Consider the following 18,643-nt stretch of genomic DNA (forward strand, 5'->3'; position numbering starts at 1 on the left):
AGACTTGCAGCCCCTGCTTGCCGCACGCTGAGGAATCGGCTTTCCACAGCCGCACCCGCAGAGGACCTGCTATCATCCGGTTTGTCTTTTTGGCTCCAAGCAAGCTAGGCGGTCTTTGCCGAAAAGTGATTTGCAAAGAACAAAAACGCTCGTCCTGGACCAAAAGTTACGGAACCCGCTATGTTCCTTGCCAGAAAGGTGTTATTTACGATATGAATGTGGTCACGCGTATGTCGGTCAGAAAGGACGTTACCTTAATGATGGGCTGCGTGAGCACGGTAATTCAATGAAGGCTAGCACAGGAAGCAATATTCCGATCCACTGCAAGCGGTGTGAAAATTGCGGCCCGAAGCTTAATCAGACGCGCGTTCTAAGTTATCTGGAAAAACAGCCAGAGCAATTGACCCACCGTGTACACGAGGGTAACCAATTGCGTATGCACGCCTTCCATCGCCCTTTTGAATAAGGAACTGTGCTATCTCACCTCTCAAGTCCTTTAATTTCTGCAACAGAATCATTTTAGTTCTTGCGACACGTGGCGTTTGTAGTCATTTCCTTTTTCCCATCGGTGTATATTTACGCGAATAAACCGTGCTTCAGTTGGTAGTAGTAAGCGCATGTTTTTGTCTTTTTGTCATTCTTTTGTTTGCACTGCTGTGGTTTCGCTGTGATGAACGAACTAGCTCAAATTTCCACTCTTTATCAATCCTGACATTGCCTACAAGTTATATGCCGATGAAAAACAATTGTTACACCTGTGGCTCCTCATTTGGCAAAAAAGTGCTCTCTAAACCACAATACAAGAAGTCGAATTCACCGTCGGCAGAGGAATAAGCTGCGCACCAGTCTGATCTGACATCACACGCATTCATTGCCGCACCTACGTCGGCTCGAGCATTTTGACCTCGAAAAACACGGCCACCCCATAGTCTAAAGTTCTATCATCCGCATCCTCGGCTTATGGGTTCAACATGATGAACACCCCACACACTAAACACAAATCAACCCAGATGGGTGTTTTTGGCTTGTCCTCTAGCGTCCTCCCAAATCGAGGATCGATATACACCGTCACACTCGGGGTAGATTTCAGCACCAAAAAATACGGAGGACTTACGGTTTGCGAAGGGAGCAGATTGGGTGTAAATTTTTGCACCAAAAAATACGAAGGACTTGCGGTTGACTATGGGAGTATATTTGGCGTAGATTTTTAAACCAAAAAATACGATGCACTTCCGGTTTGCAATGGGAGGTTTCAACCGCGGCGATACGCTGAGCTGTGGCTGCGGTGTCGTGTTTATGCAGGCGCCGATTTTGCCACGCCGGCATCTAGGAGGAGGAGGTGATGACAGCGCTCCGTTTTTCTATATTGCATTTTTTCTCTTTCTTACAGGTATACTAGAACTGCTAACTATATAGACGGAACGGTGCTAGTTAGTTAATCACAATAATCAGGTTTGAATGCGCTTTGTAATCATGAACAAAGCCCAATGGAACTTCAATTTTGAGATATAACAACGAGCCCCGTTCCGTCCATGCCGATACGAAGTAGTACTGTAAGGAACAGGGCAAGAACGCTGGATACAAAGTGCATCGGACCGCTGTCTTCACCTCCTCCTGGATGCCTGCGTTGCGCGATCGTGGCGCCATGCATACACAAGACGTCCCAGTCACGTCGCAGCGTACTGCCGTACATCGCGGAAACAAAACGAGACCAGCGGTGGCGGCAAGGAAACGTCTTTAATCTGACTCCGCTGAGTATACGGCAGTTCTGTAAAAAATACACAAACCATGGCTCCGGCGCTAGCCGAAAGTATCTTGACGGGGTGGTTCGCAATGGGCAAGAAAAGCAGTTGGAGAGACGACAGGCAATGAAACTGAAAACAAGACGTCGTAACGGATCTACGTGCCAAATTCCTGCAACACATTTTTCTTCTCGTAAAAGTATACCATCTCTTCACTGTGGTATAAAACCGAATCCCTGAAGTTAAAGAACCTGAATGGTGCACAAGCCACTTGCGGGCAGCACCACATTGGACAAATAATGTTTGCCATCTCTCTGCCTTTAGAAGTTTTTAAAAAGAATGCATTTGTATATTGTATCCTTAAAATCCGTTCATTACTGTTACTTATGATTCCGGAGCCCTCCACTACGGCACCTCTTTCTTTCACTCCCTCCATTATCCCTTCCCTTACGGCGCGGTTCAAGTGTCCAACGATATATGAGACAGATACTGCGCCATTTCCTTTCCCCCAAAACCAATTATTATTATTATTACTGTTGCTTATTTTTGCAGCCCATAACGGACGTTTTTAAAGAAAATTTTGAATTCCGTGCTCCACTCGCGCATAGAAAATATTTTTCGAGCCCTATTTTCATCCAGTCTATAAATCCTCAAAGTCGATATAAGCAGGATTCGCAGTAAGGATTACACAAAGACATTGCATATAGCTTGTGCTCCGTGGTTTTATTTTCGAACAAAAAATATACAGTTCTTGGATTTTACCTTCATAGTGCAAGGTAGGTGTGTAAGTTTAACAAACTTTTTTTTTCGAGACTGCAGTTTTAAGCACTTTACAGAACATTGTTACTAGCACGTCCTCAAAACACTGCTCGCCATTTAACTTGCACATGCGACTTACATTCATTCCATTGGATGTTCGAAAATACTGAATTACGCAGCCCACAACTACAAATAGCACTGGATTATCACAAATGTCAGTTACTAACCTACACACATATCTGAAATATTAACACCAGCAGCATTAAAAGGCTGCTTAACATGTCAAGCTTATTCAATTGAAAAGAAATTGAAGAGCCTGCGTAAAGTAAAAAAAGGTCACAAAGACCTGTAGATTAATTTTATTTTTTAAATGGATGACAATAAACAACATTTAAAACCACAATTCTTGGACAGATATTAGAGATAAGGACTAACTTGAAATCAGCACCTAAATGTAATCGAAACTATACAGTAGCAAATCTTGAAAATCAATGCAGAGTTGACTTGAAAACTTCTTCGCTACGCTTCAGGCTGACTGGTGCTGTCAGATAAGATTAGCTAAAAAATGTTATGCACCAGACAATTCCCAGTGGCTAATTCCAAGTGGCTAACTTCAAGATGCAGATTACAAACTACAGTAAAAGAAATACTGAACAGACATCCTAAAGCAGCCCACTAAATCTACAGTAAAATATCCCAGGTATCCAACCTCTAATGTTTGTGTTTGTTCTTGAGAAACACATAGGATGAACATAACCTTAGAAAACGTATACAATACATTCAATTTAGCACAATCACATAAAAAGAACACAAAACAAAATTTTACCCTCAATATATGGAGGCCTAAGCTCTAGAGAAAGTTTACGTGCCCCGAAAGATATGTTAGCCACCAATTTGAAGGAGCCTGTCGGATATAAAATGCAGCACTCATAACTTAGATGGAAAAAAATTAGAATACAGAAACACATGCACACATGCTTTTCAATCTAGCTAACAATGACTAATGCTGAAACACAAGGAATTAGTCAACCTGGTATTACGTGGCTGTGCACACTACAAGCAAAGCAAAAGCACATGGGCTAAGGTCAAAGCCCTCAGGGCACAGGCATTCCCTTTGATCGCGAGAAAGGTATTCATCACCTTCACTTAAGGACGAACTTAAGAAAAATTCCAGAAAAGTTCCCATTGCAACTGATCAGACTAAGGACTATTCACTTTGTGATTAAATAAGTAATTGAATTTCTGAAGACCTGTGTCTAAGCACATATTTGCTTGAAAACTTAATTGTTCACCAAATCCATTGTCACCATTATTTTTTTTCTAATTAAAGGTATGTATAAATGCTAGCAAATGTGTCATGTGGCAGAACGGGAAGTCCATTAAAAAACAAAAAACTTACAAAATGCTGACAGTGCTCCCAGGAAGCTGTCCGAGCTAGATGCAAAACGATAAAAACCATGACTAGCCCATGCAGGGAGAAGAAACCAGTGGGGTGATGAATCTTAGGGTCAACGAAATGTTGCTATTCCTGTTTGTCACGTCTTTCCATGCTGTCACATAATGCGAGTACAGCATTTATCGAAGATTAGAGCCCAAGGAATTCGCTTCTGAGCCTTGTTGTGCATCGCTAGCATTCCAGATCTCTTGAAGGTACAGAAAATGTTGCCCTGACCACCGTGAATGTTGGACATCCATGGATGCTCAGAGGCCTTATTACATGGCTTAGAAGCCAAACCGTTTGGCTCTGTACTTTTTGACAGAGGCTATACATCAGTTTTCTTACAGATTCATGCTGATATTGTTTTCCTTTTTCTTCACTCTGGCCAACTGTATCATGTTAACATAGATAAGTTATAGCAGCACAGTTTGTGTTCCACTACCAGTATTCCAAACAGTACTAAAAAACTAGACATGTAAAACCTGTACAGGCAGATAGAAGAGGCTACTGTGAAGGAAAAACACTGGCAGCGCGTAGTTAAGAAAAATGCGCTAATGTTTTGCTCCATTCCGCAGCACAGTGCTTCAGCGCTCCACACAAGCCTGCTCACGCCTTTATCGTACAACGATATTTAAGACGCAAAATCACTTACCATGACGGCGAGACGGATGTGAGACGGCAGGAATTCAAATATATCCTTCCGGGCAGCAGTGTGGAGGTAGAAATTTCTCTCCCGCTGGCCAAGGGCGCGGCAAAGCCAGCGCTTGTCTCAATTCGCTCGCAACGGCGCCATATCGCCATTCGCAAACCAGAGCGAGGGGCAAGCTCAGCCGTCGTTTACGATATCCACTTCGGTGAACTCGGTTAAGCATCCATCTTCCCTTTCTCCGTCGCGCATCGAAAAGCAGCAGCGGCAAACGCACAGTCGCCGCTCACGATATCCGTTCCAAGAGAGGCTACAGACAACCCGCCGCGCTCACTTCTGCAACGCAATCCGAGACGTCCCCGCTGGCGCTGCTAGGCCTAGCGCCTACGCCGCTTCGGTCACAGTATAGTGAACTAGAATACTTTCTAGTGGCGCGAACGGAAGGGAAATGGGCGCTCTTGACACGCCGGACGCCACTGACGGACGCTGGTGGCGCTGCAGATCTCTTTTCTAGGACCGCGCGCGCGTCGGTCGAAGTCTTTGCGGCTTTGCGTTCGGTACGTTGCGCACGTTTTTCTGCTTGTGGCCTTGAAATTTCACGTGTGTTTCGCGTAGCACCAACGAAGACGTCTTATATCTCTTCGAAAGCACCATGTGAAGTACGCAATGGCAAAGAGAAAGACGGACTCTCACTGTTTTGCTCCGGGATGCCGAAGCGGCTATCCGGGTGCTCCCAAAGCATCTTTGTTTGCTGCTCCGAGGGACGAGATGCGGGTTTCTTTAGCTTTCCAGCTATTCAGTGACAAAGTTGTCAAGGGCCTGCAGCTCTACCGGGAAAAGATTGAAGAACGGTGCGGTGATATTGCAGCAACACTGCATTTCTTTGAGTAAGTACTCCAATAATATAGCACTAGTAATTCATATTAAAAATGTGATGACAACTAGTTAGCTGCATCACCTTTATTGCACAGTAAAAATTGTATTTATGTCGTCTTAATTATGCAGGATCATCCGTGACCTCATCTTGATGACTTCCCGGTTTCCTGCCGAAGCATTGAGACTTTCATCACCATCTGCGGACAAACTGAAGAACATGCTGGTACTGCTGGACAACTGGGAACGTCACACAAAAGGACAGCGTGGCTTCCTGAGCCAGTCCACTGCAACAGGGCTCCGAGTTACTGTCTCAAGTGTATTGTCATTGTTGAAATACCTTTGTGAAGTCGTAGGTTTTAAATACCTGTTAACGAGCCGGACAAGCCAGGACCCCATTGAGCACCTTTTTGGTATAGTGCGGCATTCATGTGGATGCAATGCCCATCCGACGCCACAGCAGTTTGTTGTTGCTGTAAACTGCCTATCGTTCAGTAATCTTGTTCACTCGGTTGCGAAAGGAAATTGTGAGCCTGCAATACTCAGTTCCCTCTTAGGCCCTGATGTCAGTCATCACAGCGGTCCTTCTGGTAAGCAGCAGCTTGTTGATATGTGTCTTGATGTGGGCAATATTGATGCTGCAGATACTTTAATGCTCAGTGCAGAGTCCGACCATACATCGTGTGCTGTGGCATCAAGCGACAGCACACTTATATTTTATATGGCTGGCTATGTAGCCAGAAAATGTATTCTCAGGACTAAATGTGAGGAATGCCTCAATCTCCTATTGATTAGCAAAGAAAAGTCGGAGGTATTAAATTTAGCTCAATTCACTCTCCTTAAGGACAACGGGGGCCATTTGTACCCTGCAAGTGTGCTGTATCAGTTTGTGGCTGACCTTGAGAAGGCCTTTACAGCATGTTTCAGCTTAAACGAGCTGCATTCAGACAGCATTTTGGATGTGCTGAGTACATCAACAGCTAAGCGAAATTACAGCCTTGGGTGCGCGGACCACTGTCAAAATGTTGCAGCAGAATTGAGTGCTTTCTACGTAACCACTCGCATGCACTTTTTCACAAAGAGTATTAATCAAAGCAATGCAAGAGGCGTCAGGCTTCAAAGCACCTGAAGTTGAGTAGATGCTCTTAGATCATGCGATCTTTAGTTTCACTCTAGAAAAAGAAATTGAAGCATTGTTAACTGATAACGTTGGGTCTTGCCTTGTTGTTCTTGCCTTTTGTGCGATGCTACTAAAATTTGCCGGCGTGAAACCTTGCCGTGTGCTTAAACACAAATTTATTGCCCTCCTCGTATTTTTTGCATGTTGTGCATGATCATCACAAATGAAAATAATGTTGGTGCGTAGCTTGTAGAAATGGTGTATAACAGATGTTCCTTGAAAAGAGAGCACTTATATGACACCACTAAAAATCCCCGGGTGGCTAGGTCCGAAAACGTACGTTTTGTTTGTGATCACTACCTGTCTAAAAAAAAACGTAACATCTCAAAGCAGCTCTTGAGAGCAGCTTTGCAATTGCCAAGCTGCCTAACAATATGCAGGTATCCTGCTTAATGAAGAATTCGCGGATGCTGGTCTGAAAATGCCGAATTTCATACTACAATAATAGGCTTTATTTCCAAAAAAGGAGAAAAGAATGGTACTTGAACCGACGCGCGCGGCTAACGAGAAAAGCGAAAACCCGTGCGCCTGTCAGCCGGCCACTGTAAGGAACCGCGCGCCGCCAGTTTCTCGCTGATACTTGAGTTTGCCCTCTAATAAAGCGGGTCCTGCACGGCTGGACAGAATGCACTGCCTGTAGCACCTGCCGTGGCCAGGATGCTTTGTAGTGTGCGATCACTCGTCCGATATCAGCCGCAGCTAACGCCAGTAAATTACAAGGGGTGAGCACTTCCGCAGCTAGTGCAGCCGTGAAGGCAAGCTCAATTTCGAATTTAACGCGTTCTAACGTAGGTGCAGCTCCAAATAAATCTCCATAAGGAAGGAATCGCCGTTTCGTACTAAATAAGCGCACAGAAACATCGGTATATGCCAGATAATAGCCGGAATGCATTGAAACCTTTGCTAGAAAAGGTTGCAGTGGCGCCACCTCGCGGCGTCAGTGCGAAACGGCGTGCCTGGGCGTCGCCGTTCGCGCCACTAGAATACTTATTCTAGTTCACTATAGTCACAGCGTCCGCACTCACGAGTCGCGTCTCTCTCGCCGCCTTCCGATCCTTTGCGCCGCCTGCTGTCGATTGCATCTCGACCGAAACCAAAACTTGCTGCTTCTTTCCAGAACTAAGCGAAACAGATAAAAGTACACAGTTCCACTGGCTCTTTTGAATAGCAGCAGGAATTCGACCTCGCTCCGTCTCAGTTGCCGTACGGTGTTTTTTTCTACACCGTTCGGAAGGTTCCGAATGGCGACAACCACGCCGTTAGAGACGGCGGATGAACGATTGCGGACCTCGTTAGCACACCGTCAGTTCCAGCTGGTGTTGCTTCGGTGTTTATGATATGTGCACCGTTTGACCGGTGTTCTCGTCTGGCAATGCGGTGTTCTAAAACGTACGAACCCGGATAAACCTCCCATCTTGTGTCATTCGTGTTAAGTGTGCACTCACACCATCAGCACCCACCGCACTACATCTCTCGAAATTTCCCACTAATTTCGCCGCGTAGCAGGCCACAGTCAGGGCATGCGATAAGAGCAAACACTTGGTAAACACTTTCCCTTAGCCACATTCAGTACAACCTCCCTTATAACTTACAACAAAAGGACCGCCCTGTACCTCCACCTTTGTACAAACAACCCGCGTTTCTAGCACTGGACATCCATAACATCCTAAGAAGAAATTTAAGATGCTTAGGGCGCTCGGCTACTGATCCGGAGTACCCGGGTTCGAACCTGACCGCGGCAGCCGCGCTTCGACGGAGGCGAAGCGCTGAGGCGCCCGTGTGCTGTGCGAGGTGAGTGCACGTTAAAGCACCCCAGGTTGTCGAAATTATTCCGGAGGCCTCCACTACGGCGCCTCTTTCCTCCTTTCTTCTCTCAGTCCGTCCTTTATCCCTTCCGTTACAACGCGGTTCAGGTGTCTGCCGAGATGCGAGAGAGACTGCGCCATTTGCTTTCCCCAAAAAACCCATTCAAACATCCTAAAGAGCTCGCCTTCACTCCATGCCAGCCGGCAGGGTTATTTGCACATGGCAGGTGACCCTCGAGCTCAATAAACTATGGCTCTGATGAATAACCTCCCCTTCGCCATTCGTTCCCTCCTGCACAACGCCCCATTCACAAGTTACATGAATCTTGAACTCCAATCCACCCGGCGCCAAGCACGTATTCGCTACCTTAGACGACAGCTACATAACCAGTTCGGGGTTTACGTGGCTGCAGTGTCGAAAATTCTCACACAAATACGTCATGGCGACAGTGGGCCACCAACAACAGCCTCATTCGCCACACCAAATCCTCGCTGCAGTAGAACTCATTGCTATCGCTCGTACCATTAAAGCTCAAGATATGCAACACCGCAGCATCGAGTCAGCCCGAGCTACTGGAGTCTCGGAATAGGGACCCCACCCATCCCGCTCCAATCGCCCCCTTTTTCTCTCTGCGGAGACTGTCTGGCGGCAAGATGGTTCGCAGCAAACCATGGAACCGTAGCAGAGAATCCTCTTCACAGTGCGTGCTCAGAATATGACCACCACATCTCCGATGAATTTACACGTAACAGTGGGCAGCCGCAGTCTTTTATATGACTGCAGAAAACAGAAGCCTCAAGAGGAAGAATACACGAAGAATAAGCCCTTCTCAATTGTTTTTACCGCCAAGGATATTTTACAAGCAAGAGCGGAGGGGTCAAGCATAGTTAAATGGAAGTAATAACTTTCAATAACTGCAGTAAGTTTTACCAAATTTCTGGCTTATGTTTCGCAAGTACGAATGCCTTAATAATTTTGACAACCCTTCGGGATGCGTTGAGATTCGATGGCCGTACAAGAACAAACCATGAGTAAGATAAAACGAAAAATTCGTTGGAGGCACTTAAACATCCCTTGACTGCGGGAAGGCGAAAGCCGTTTGCGACTCATTGCACTGATTTGAATTTGGCACGCTTGAATTCATTTTACGACAGAGAAGAAGAGCAGCTGGCGCGAGCGTGGCAGAGAGATCACGTGATATCACATGTTCATGTTACCTAGGTGACCTAAAATGTAACGGACGGACGCGAGTATCAGCCATTAAAGGTTATCGCTTTAAAATTCATGATGAACAAGTACGCGCCTATGGCGTGCATGCCACATGTGCGGTCACGGCGGCTCGAAGACTGTGCATGCGTAGGAATATCGCAACAAATTACTTCACGTTAAGACATATACTTTTAAGACTGTGATCAAACGAGAGAGCCAGAATTGATTGCACACATGGCCGCGCTGATCTGGTTCCCAATAAATTTAATTGTGCTAGTTGTGTAATAAGAGTTCCAACGCCAGCAACCTTCGCAACCGTCAACCGCCTTGTGAATTGAGCAGAACAATACATTTCTTAAGGCCTATCACTGAATTTCTCGAGAACAATACTGTTACACCATCGCTCTGCGTAGTATATCGAATTCCTCCATATAGCTCGCACTTTCAGGTGAGTGTTACTTCATAGTGACAGCCCAACAAAAGCAAAAACCCCATCGGAAGTACAAGAAATATACACTCGGCAAAGAAAAATATTTAACACATGACCCCAGCATTCATTAGAGTGTCACAACACTTTCCACATATCCCAGGAACTGCGCACTGTGTTAACAAAAGCGACTATGCACTCATACCATTAAGATAACCAGCCACTTTCCAGAAAGAAATGCTCACGCTGTTCTGGCATTCCTCGGCATGAGTAATTAAGCTACTACCAGGTGCATCGATGTGGTAACAGTATGCTTGGGTAGCCTGCAATGCACACCATGCGTTTTACAACGGCAAGGACGTAGGTGCCTGATCAGTGTAAAACCAAGTACCGAGGATAGTACTGTTAGCCAGTTGAACGAAAGCGATGATGCACTCCCAATATAAAGTTTTACAGCCATTATAACAAAGCCATACAAAATTTTGGCGAGGCGGAAAGCGCAGAGCAGCATCTTTGTGCAGTAAACGTTTTATGGAATAATATTGTCTTTAAGCACGCGATCGGCCTCCAGCTTACAAACCCGTGCTGGATGCGCGATATAAGATCTCGTTGAGCGTCAGTCTCTACATAACTGGAATAGTTTTCTAATAGAGACGAATCGAGCGCCACAAGCTTTTGGCGAGAACGTGATTGACAAGCAGCCCAGAAGGACTCCAACGTGGGCGGTGTCCATCTCGCAAGTATTGCGCTGCGTATTCCACCAGGTATGCAATAACTCCACCTTGAACTACAACACGGAAGGCGCTACGCACTAGATAAAGACACTCATTACAGTCATGCTGGCTTTCATGCGCACCGCTAAGCTGTAGTGCCCAATCCCCAAAAGTGTCCAGATTTAACCGAAAGTTTTAATGTGAGCAGAAGACAGAAGCTATAGTCGTAAAGCTGAGAAAAAAATGTGAAAACACACCTACCACGCCTATTTCAACACATCAGATTCTAGAATGTTCCTAAATTTCACGATATAGTCCTAAAATAAGCCCGACATGTTCAAACGCGTGAGCCCGCACACTAATATTCTTCCAGTGTTCAATATATACGCTCTAAAACAATTTGTTCCTCCAGCTCCTTCCACCTAACCCAATTAGCGAATATATAATTCTTCAATTAGGTCACGTGTCGTCCGCAGTTCCACATATAGAGGACGAGTGACAGTGGAACGAACGAGTAGCTGGAGTCACGTGACCGTACACGCGGGCGCCGTGTGGCCACATTCGAACGCCGCCGAGAACTCGGGCATGTTGAGCAGCGGCAGTAGGCAGGTGACTCGCGCTGGCACGGCCGCCCCCGACTTGAAGTTGACCGGCTCCGGCTTCTGGTCTTCGGGCAGCGGAAGTTCGAGCTGCGGCCTGCACGAGAGCAGGCACATGCGCCGGAAGAAGGTTCTCTGCGCCGCCAGCCAGAAGCTGTGCCAGTTGGAGGCCCTCCGCTCGGCCGCGTACGAGGCGCTCAGGGCGTCGTAGGCGGTGCGCGCCCCCTGCAGCCAGAAGTAGTACTCGGGCGTCTCCTTGTCCCGAGGCCTCTCTATGCTCACGTTCATCGCCCTGAGCGCCAGAGCGTTCACGCATTGGTCGTAGCGCAGGAAAGCCACCTGCGTTAGGACGTCACGCGTAACCAGAATGAGACGCTTCACGAACAGGCCTGGGTGCTGTGCGAGCGAAACCGCACCAGTTTAAAGTTATCTTTCACTCGCGCGTTCCGTTTTGCACAGCTACGTGCATAGTGCAACGTGGCTCAGTTTCACCCCGTTCGTTGCCCGATTTACACTGACATCACAGGGCAACAGCGTGCATGGTGCGTGGTGCGTATCTCGCGAGGGAGCAGCTATCCTTTCACTATCCACCATGGAATAATGACAGGTCACCCGAAGCAGTACTCTTATCTTATTAATAACGCAAACTACGCCTCAAAGGCGAGCACTAGAGCAAGGAATGATCGCGGGGAGATCTAGATTTGGATGCCCGCGAATCGGAACGAAGCTTTCGACAGCGGCATGCTGACGTTCGAGCGCGGTGCTGATATCAAGAGACAACGAGGCCATGGGCAGTGAAAGGTGAATCACAATGATGCCAGTGGGGCGTTTTAGCGTGTTAACAACCCGTTCATCCTAACGTGATTGCTCTGCGACAGACCCCTCAAAGACAATGCTAAAATTAGCTGTACGCTTAGCCGCCTCCCTCATTAGTACCATTTAAGCGGCCAGCTTCCACTGAAGTTCAGACGGTCTTTGATAAACGCTTATAATATTTTTTCCCTGGCATGCGCAATCAATTACTGGATCACTTCTTTTCTCTGTATTTTCAAAGCAGCCACAACGAAAAACATCGTGCGGAACTTCCTGATAGCTCAGGAATTTTCTGTTCAAGACACCATGATAATCTGAATGTTGACTTTGGCACCTCCACTGTTTTAACAAACACGGCAAGTAAATCTCTGAATGTTCCTTTGTAAGATAAAGCGCTTTTCAAAATCAGAGAAAAAGTGCAACACCAACGCTCCAACGTGAAGTTTCTCCAAAAGCCTTTGTTATTTCGCCCTGAATGTCATTAGAGGACCGAAAAAAGATGTACGCATCTCACCTGCTCTTGAGTCGTCCACAAAGCTGGCGTGCTGCTTTGCACTGCTGCTCGGAGGAGTTCCCGAGCCATCACCATTCCTAAGGTGCCCAAGGCGAACTCGAGCGGCACATCCTCCGGATACAGGATGGGCTCTCGCCGCACAGCTTCGGGTACCCTGAGCGAATGGGAGGCCGCGTCGTATGCAACTCGACTATCGAAGAAAAACTCGTTGCTTCTGTATGCTTCGGTGCTGACGCTCACCAGCGGAGGGTCTACCAACACGCCCTTCTGGCGCGCCTCTCTCAGATCCATGAACAGCCCCGGAAAAAGGCTCAGCGCCGAAGAAGAGGCGATTTTGGGGCCTTCTTTGTCTGAGCTCGTGTTCAGCGCAGTGGGAGGGAAAATTCGAAGGCTGACGCTGCCAACTTCGACTTTGGCGTTTTGCCTAATAAGGTCGCTCATCCAGGCGGATCTCTCAACATCCAGCAGCACGGAGGATAGCACGCGCCTGAAAACTGCCCTTGCCGCGCTTCCATGAGCGCCCAAAAATGCCGACACCATTAGGTCCCTCGAACCACTCAGAGCGCTCCAGGTGGCACGCAGGCATGTCTTCACGGCACCTTCTGGGCCTTGAGGACTGTGGCGGCGCAGGTAGTCGAAGCGCATCGCCTCCATCAGCACCTGGACATATATGTACGACACGCCGCGGTCGCTGTGGCTCCCAAAGTAGTTCAGTACTTGGCTTATGGAGTCTGCGTTGTCCACGAGTATTCGAGAGCTGTTCTCGACCCGACTTTTGGGAGGAAGGGCAGCATTAAGGGCTTCCAGCCACTGCTCACTGCTGACGCCCTTGCTCAACGACTTCAAAATTGAGATGTTATAGTGCCGCTCGTCGTTCTGCGCTATCAGCAAAGGGTGGATGTGGCGGTCCTTGAGCACGATGTCAGTGGCGTTCAGAGAGGGTCTTCGGCTGCCATGCTTCTCAGCTAACATGGCAGTGGTGGCGCTCAGCAGGCTCTTCAGGTAGAGGAGGAGCTGGTTTGTCGAGTTATCGCAGCATTTCTGCGCGAGCGACCGACCGCGCCCGAAGCGCAGCCTGACGACGGCGTGTGAAACTCTTACGAGCCGGATGTCCAGTAGAGTATGCACACCTCGCAGTAGCGACAGGTCGACCAAGCGCCGGATGACCTCGGGAAATGTGGAAAGGGCGAGCAGGTCATGATATCGGCTGAAATATCGAAGCATGTCGGACAGCTGCAGCCCACGCGCGACGAGAAACCGGTGGCAAAGCTGGTAGAACTGTGCCAGGCTGAAGAAGCGGGACGACACGCGATGCGGCTCGTTGACCTCGTTCAGGCTGCTGTTCAGATCACGCAGCAGGTTCCGCGCTGCCGCTTCGAGGTACCCGGCGTCGGTACGTCGGATCCAGCGGCGGCAGACGTGACCGTAGAAGTCGTGGCACGGATCGATGGACGCGTCGATGAGTCGATCCAGGTCCCACATGGCGCGTTTGCAGCTGAGCGAGGAGCAGGCATCCAGGTAGGGTGCTGGAACTTGGCGCAGGGCGAAGAAGAGCAGAGCTCCTCCGGCGGACAGGAGCGAGCACAGGAAGGCTACGATACACACAGCCATCACCTGCTTGTGGTGCTCGCTGAGGGACGCAGTCAGGTGGGAGAACTCGCGGATGCTTGTGCCCCCAACTGCGAAGAAAATTTAGTTGGTACTTGGTTTTTTGAGGAAACGAAATTGCGTAGTCCTTGTCTCGCATCTCGGTGGACATACGAACCGTGCCGTAAGGTAAGGTAGGAAGGTGCCAGTGAAAGAAGAACGAGAGAAAGAGGTGCCGTAGTGGAGGGCTCCGGAATAATTTCGACCACCTGGGGATCTTTAAAGGGACACTGAGGAGAACCCTATCAATTTTTTTTATTAGCATAATCTGATAGTTCGGCATTTCATGGCTTTGTTGCCGCTTGTCCGGGAGCCAAAGATGCATTTATTGCATAGAAATTTGAATTCGAAGTTGAAAAAGTTTTTCCCGCCGCTCCGATTCAAACTCGAGAACCCTTATGACGTCACGGAGAACTCTTATGACGTCCCAGGATGGAGTGACGTGAAACGTGACGTAAACGGAGACTCCGTGATTTCTGATGCCTAGCGGTGCGGTCTAGCAGCTGCCGAAATGAAAGCTGCCGCCGCCGCACATTGAAGGCTTCTATCGGGGATCGCTACCGTCGCTTCGTTTACGTTTGCGCCGGCGTATTACCAGTGTTACAATGGATCCCGTTCCCGAACCCGACGACGTAGTTCTCGCAAAAACTCCGGCCTGCATTTTAGCGACCTCAGCCCCACAGAGCGTGCGATGCTTTTGATGGAGCACGGTTAGGTTAGGCGCCGGCGGGTCGTTTCCCCCTTCCTCAGTAAGCACCCGTTGCAAACTAAATATCATAACCCCGGTGCGGGGAGGCGCGAGGGGCCAGGAAAAGGTCGGTGCATTGCGCCCATCGGAGGCTGGCCGGGGCTTTGGGGCCAACGGATTGTGAATCCTTGAAAGGCGCGGTTGCATGTCCCAGGAGGCGGCGTCGATGTCCCCCACGGTTGCAAGGGCCAAGTTATTTATTTATTTTTTTGTCCACAAAAAAATGGATGGCTGCTCAAAGGCGGTCACGTTTAAAGTTGGCGCCTTGAATCTAAAGCCGTCGTACGACGCTTCAACGGCTTCCGCTAGATCCAATGGGCCCACTGGATCGGGCTCTCTCGACCACTCGCATGTACCTTCAGATACGAACTGTGAATGGATTAAATTAGCCGAGCCAGAAAAGAACAGCACCGCCCAACTGCCGAAGCTATTGAATTACGTCACAACGCGCACCTCGCCGCGGAGCCGAATCAGTTTGGCCGGGCCGGCGGCGCACTCAACGCGAAATAGAGACATGCTCCAAGTCATGCTCCAACCGCGCAACCTTCCTTTGTCAGCCTCAGAGATTCGCGCCACCGTGTAGGAAGCGAAATTCCTCCAAGGTGGCGTCTCTTTAGTCCTATGGCGTCACCACGATTGTAATTGCGAGATTGGCCTGTGGCGGCGATACCTGTTTTTTGGTTCTTGCTATTTTCTACCTTACAAGAGCTTTGTTTTCAGTAAGAGCGGCGTTTTTGTGATCAGAAAATGGTATTCTATCGATACAAGGCAACTTCAATTTCTCCTCAGGGCCGCTTTAACGTGCCCTGACATCGCACAGCACACGGCCGCCTTTGCGTTTCGCCTCCATAGAAAGGCGGCCGCCGCGGCCGGGTTCAAAGCGCGTACGAGCATTCCGTCCTCTGAAGCTAGCCGTTTCTCTTTCATGTGAGGCAATCACAAGCGAACAATAAGAAGGCACAATTTTTTGCCCTTTAGTTCCATTCAATTTCTGCGTTATACTTCGTTTATTTGCTGTTTAGAACCCTCTAATGTCTTATTTTTTGTCGCATCTCTGCTCAAGTCGTCTTTAGTGTGTGGTAGTCTGCCGTAGATTAATATCATCCCGTTTACTTCTTATCTTTTGGCTTACATTGCGCTTCATTCGATAGTGTACCCTTTCTATTTCGGAGCTGCAATTTTGCACCGCGACTCAGTGAAGACCGTTTGCCGTCCAGATGACTCATCATTGTTACTGTATTTTCTTACTTTCTTGCTTTTACCAATGGTGCTTAGCTGTTTTAATTTTTTGTCACATGTCCATTTTCCTACAATGATCCCCCCTCCCTCCCTGCAATAATGCACTTGTGGTGCTGCAGGTACTTGTATTAAGAAATAAATACAGTGATTTCCTTGCGGATAGCCTCCATGCATTTCAGAGCGCAGCTCTTAAACGCCCGTTCCTGCTTTGAGCGGAATGCCTCGGCGACGGCCTCGGCGTAACCAAGCGAACGAGCGCGTTGGTGGATAAGCGAAGTCAGATAGCAGCGGAAGACGAAAAACAGCACTAGCGAATTGAGCGCGAGGAGGAAAGCGGAGGGACTTGAAACCGCGGTAGCAGGCACCAGCGTGAAAGGTAAAAAATTTACAGGTTCGCACTTGTCTGCTTATGAGGGTAATGCAAATGTCTTTCCCTGTCCTTTCTCCCCCCATTTTACATTGTTTGTTGCTTTATTTTCACTAATTTTTATTTTTATCTCTGGCTTTTTCTGATTTTTGCCTTTGTGTGTTTATTTGCTTTTTGTTTGTATTTTGTTTTATTTATTTTGTGGTTATTTGTTTTTTAATACATTTTTCTGGTTCTTTTTTTCGTCCGTTACACACATTCTGCTTATCAACTGTTGATACAGTTCATGCGGGCAACTTCTGTCTACAACTTGTGTCCACGGCACTCATGAACCAAGAAAGGCACGGATCGCGCCTTAGATTTGGGCCAGCATGAACTTTGGGACACAAACGAAGAGAGGCACGTGGAACACAGCAGTGTGTTCCGTGTTCCACGTGTCTCTCTTCATTTGTGTCCCAAAGTTCATGCTGGCCCAAATCATGGATTCATACCAACTGGCCCAGAAATGCTATTTCGCGCCTTAGAGCAGCACGCACCGCCGCCTGTTCGCCGATGACGTTACCGATAATGTATGCATCGCTCGCCAGAGATGGCACCACTCAGACAGTTGGAACCTATTGGTGACTTCCAATCGCAGAGTTTGAGCACTTCTAGAGCAACGTTTCCTGCTCTTTTCGGAGCAACTGTATTCCAAACGCAGATCTGAGGCAGGGATCGTGTCTTTCAATCGTAGACAGGGAGCGGTTGCCGAGCCGAGATTGCTCTGTGGAGCAGTCTGGACTGCTCCGCCGAAATCGGCGGATCCGACCGGAGGTTTCCGTGCCGTTCTTTTTCAACGGCGCCCTACATGCTCTGGCCTGCATGCTCTGGCCAGAGCAAGTGTACTCCAATCACAATTTCAGGTCGCGCGCTCTACGCCGGATTCAGGCGCTCTGTCACAGAGCGTGCAAACCGCTCCGGGCTTGCGATTGGAATTCACCATGTGTATTTTGCGGTCAATGCCGCCGGATTTCTCCGACTACGGCGATGGCTAAGAGAGCGCGAGGAAGAAAACGGAGGAAGGAACGCCGGCACTTTGAAGACTAGAGCAGAGTAGCGCGCTTAGTTCGCCCGAGACGACGCTCATCGGCTGCGGAACGGTGTGCGCATGTCGAAACGCAGACAGGGGTAGGAAAGTTCTGTATATACCATTGTCCAGCAAATACAGACGTCAGCGCCAATTCGTCCCATAGCCGCTGGGGGGAAGTCAACTACAGCTTCGTATCGTCGTCATGACGTCATCATCATCATCATCATCATCATCAGCCTTACTACACCCACTGCAGGGCAAAGGCCTCTCCCATGTCTCTCCAATTAACCCTATCATTTGTCAGCTGCATCCACCCTTTGCCTTTTTTTGCATATCGTCGTCATGACGACGATATGCAAAAGAAGGTTGGCAGTGGCTTAGCTTTGATTAAACCTGGAGTAACGCGATAGCTACAGCTGGCCGAGTGGAACATGGTCAGATGACCAACAACGTCATATGACCAACCACGTGACGAACCACGTGATCAGCCACGGCGCCGCACCGCCGGCAGCTCCTCCGCACCACGTGACCAACCACGTGACAGCGTGGTGGCGCAGCCACCTTGTGGCTGCGCCGCCACAAAAAAATAGGCTACAAAATAGGCCGCTACAAAAAAATAGGCTGTGAATTTGCTCAGCTAATACAGGATACACAAACGAAAGATTTCGGCATTCAGTGTGTTCATTGGCGTTGGCATTGACAACCTTCTAGAATCCTATGGTTTTGAGGAAAGGGAGGGCGCATAACTGGCTCCCTGGGTCACGGGAAGCCTCAATAGCGCTTTAGGTATACGTGCTGGTGGTGAGAGAGAGAGTGATGCGGGCTGCATGCATTAACGCTGACAACTTTGTGGC

The 18,643-nt window shown here is 48.4% G+C and overlaps 2 protein-coding genes across 2 annotated transcripts in view; both read right to left on the reverse strand.

The window, feature by feature from the left end:
• Positions 1–10,975: 10,975 nt before the first annotated feature.
• LOC144122968 (uncharacterized) lies at positions 10,976–12,793 on the reverse strand. The gene is made up of 2 exons (XM_077655910.1): positions 12,720–12,793; positions 10,976–11,731 (listed from the first exon to the last, which is right to left on the reverse strand). Exons 1-2 carry the CDS (start codon positions 12,786–12,788, stop codon positions 11,318–11,320), a joined length of 483 nt encoding a protein of 160 aa, XP_077512036.1. The 5' UTR covers positions 12,789–12,793; the 3' UTR covers positions 10,976–11,317.
• LOC144123731 (uncharacterized) overlaps positions 12,788–18,643 on the reverse strand; it is a 78,462-nt gene continuing 72,606 nt past the window's right edge. Inside the window, exons 5-6 of the mRNA XM_077656505.1 lie at positions 12,960–14,398; positions 12,788–12,796 (exon numbers count right to left, since the gene is read on the reverse strand). Of these exons, the coding sequence (XP_077512631.1) occupies positions 12,788–12,796; positions 12,960–14,398 (1,448 nt within the window). The remainder of the gene's footprint in view (positions 12,797–12,959; positions 14,399–18,643) is intronic.

The sequence above is a fragment of the Amblyomma americanum genome, chromosome 3 (genome assembly GCF_052857255.1).
Source record: "Amblyomma americanum isolate KBUSLIRL-KWMA chromosome 3, ASM5285725v1, whole genome shotgun sequence".
NCBI classification, from domain to species: Eukaryota; Metazoa; Arthropoda; class Arachnida; order Ixodida; family Ixodidae; genus Amblyomma; species Amblyomma americanum.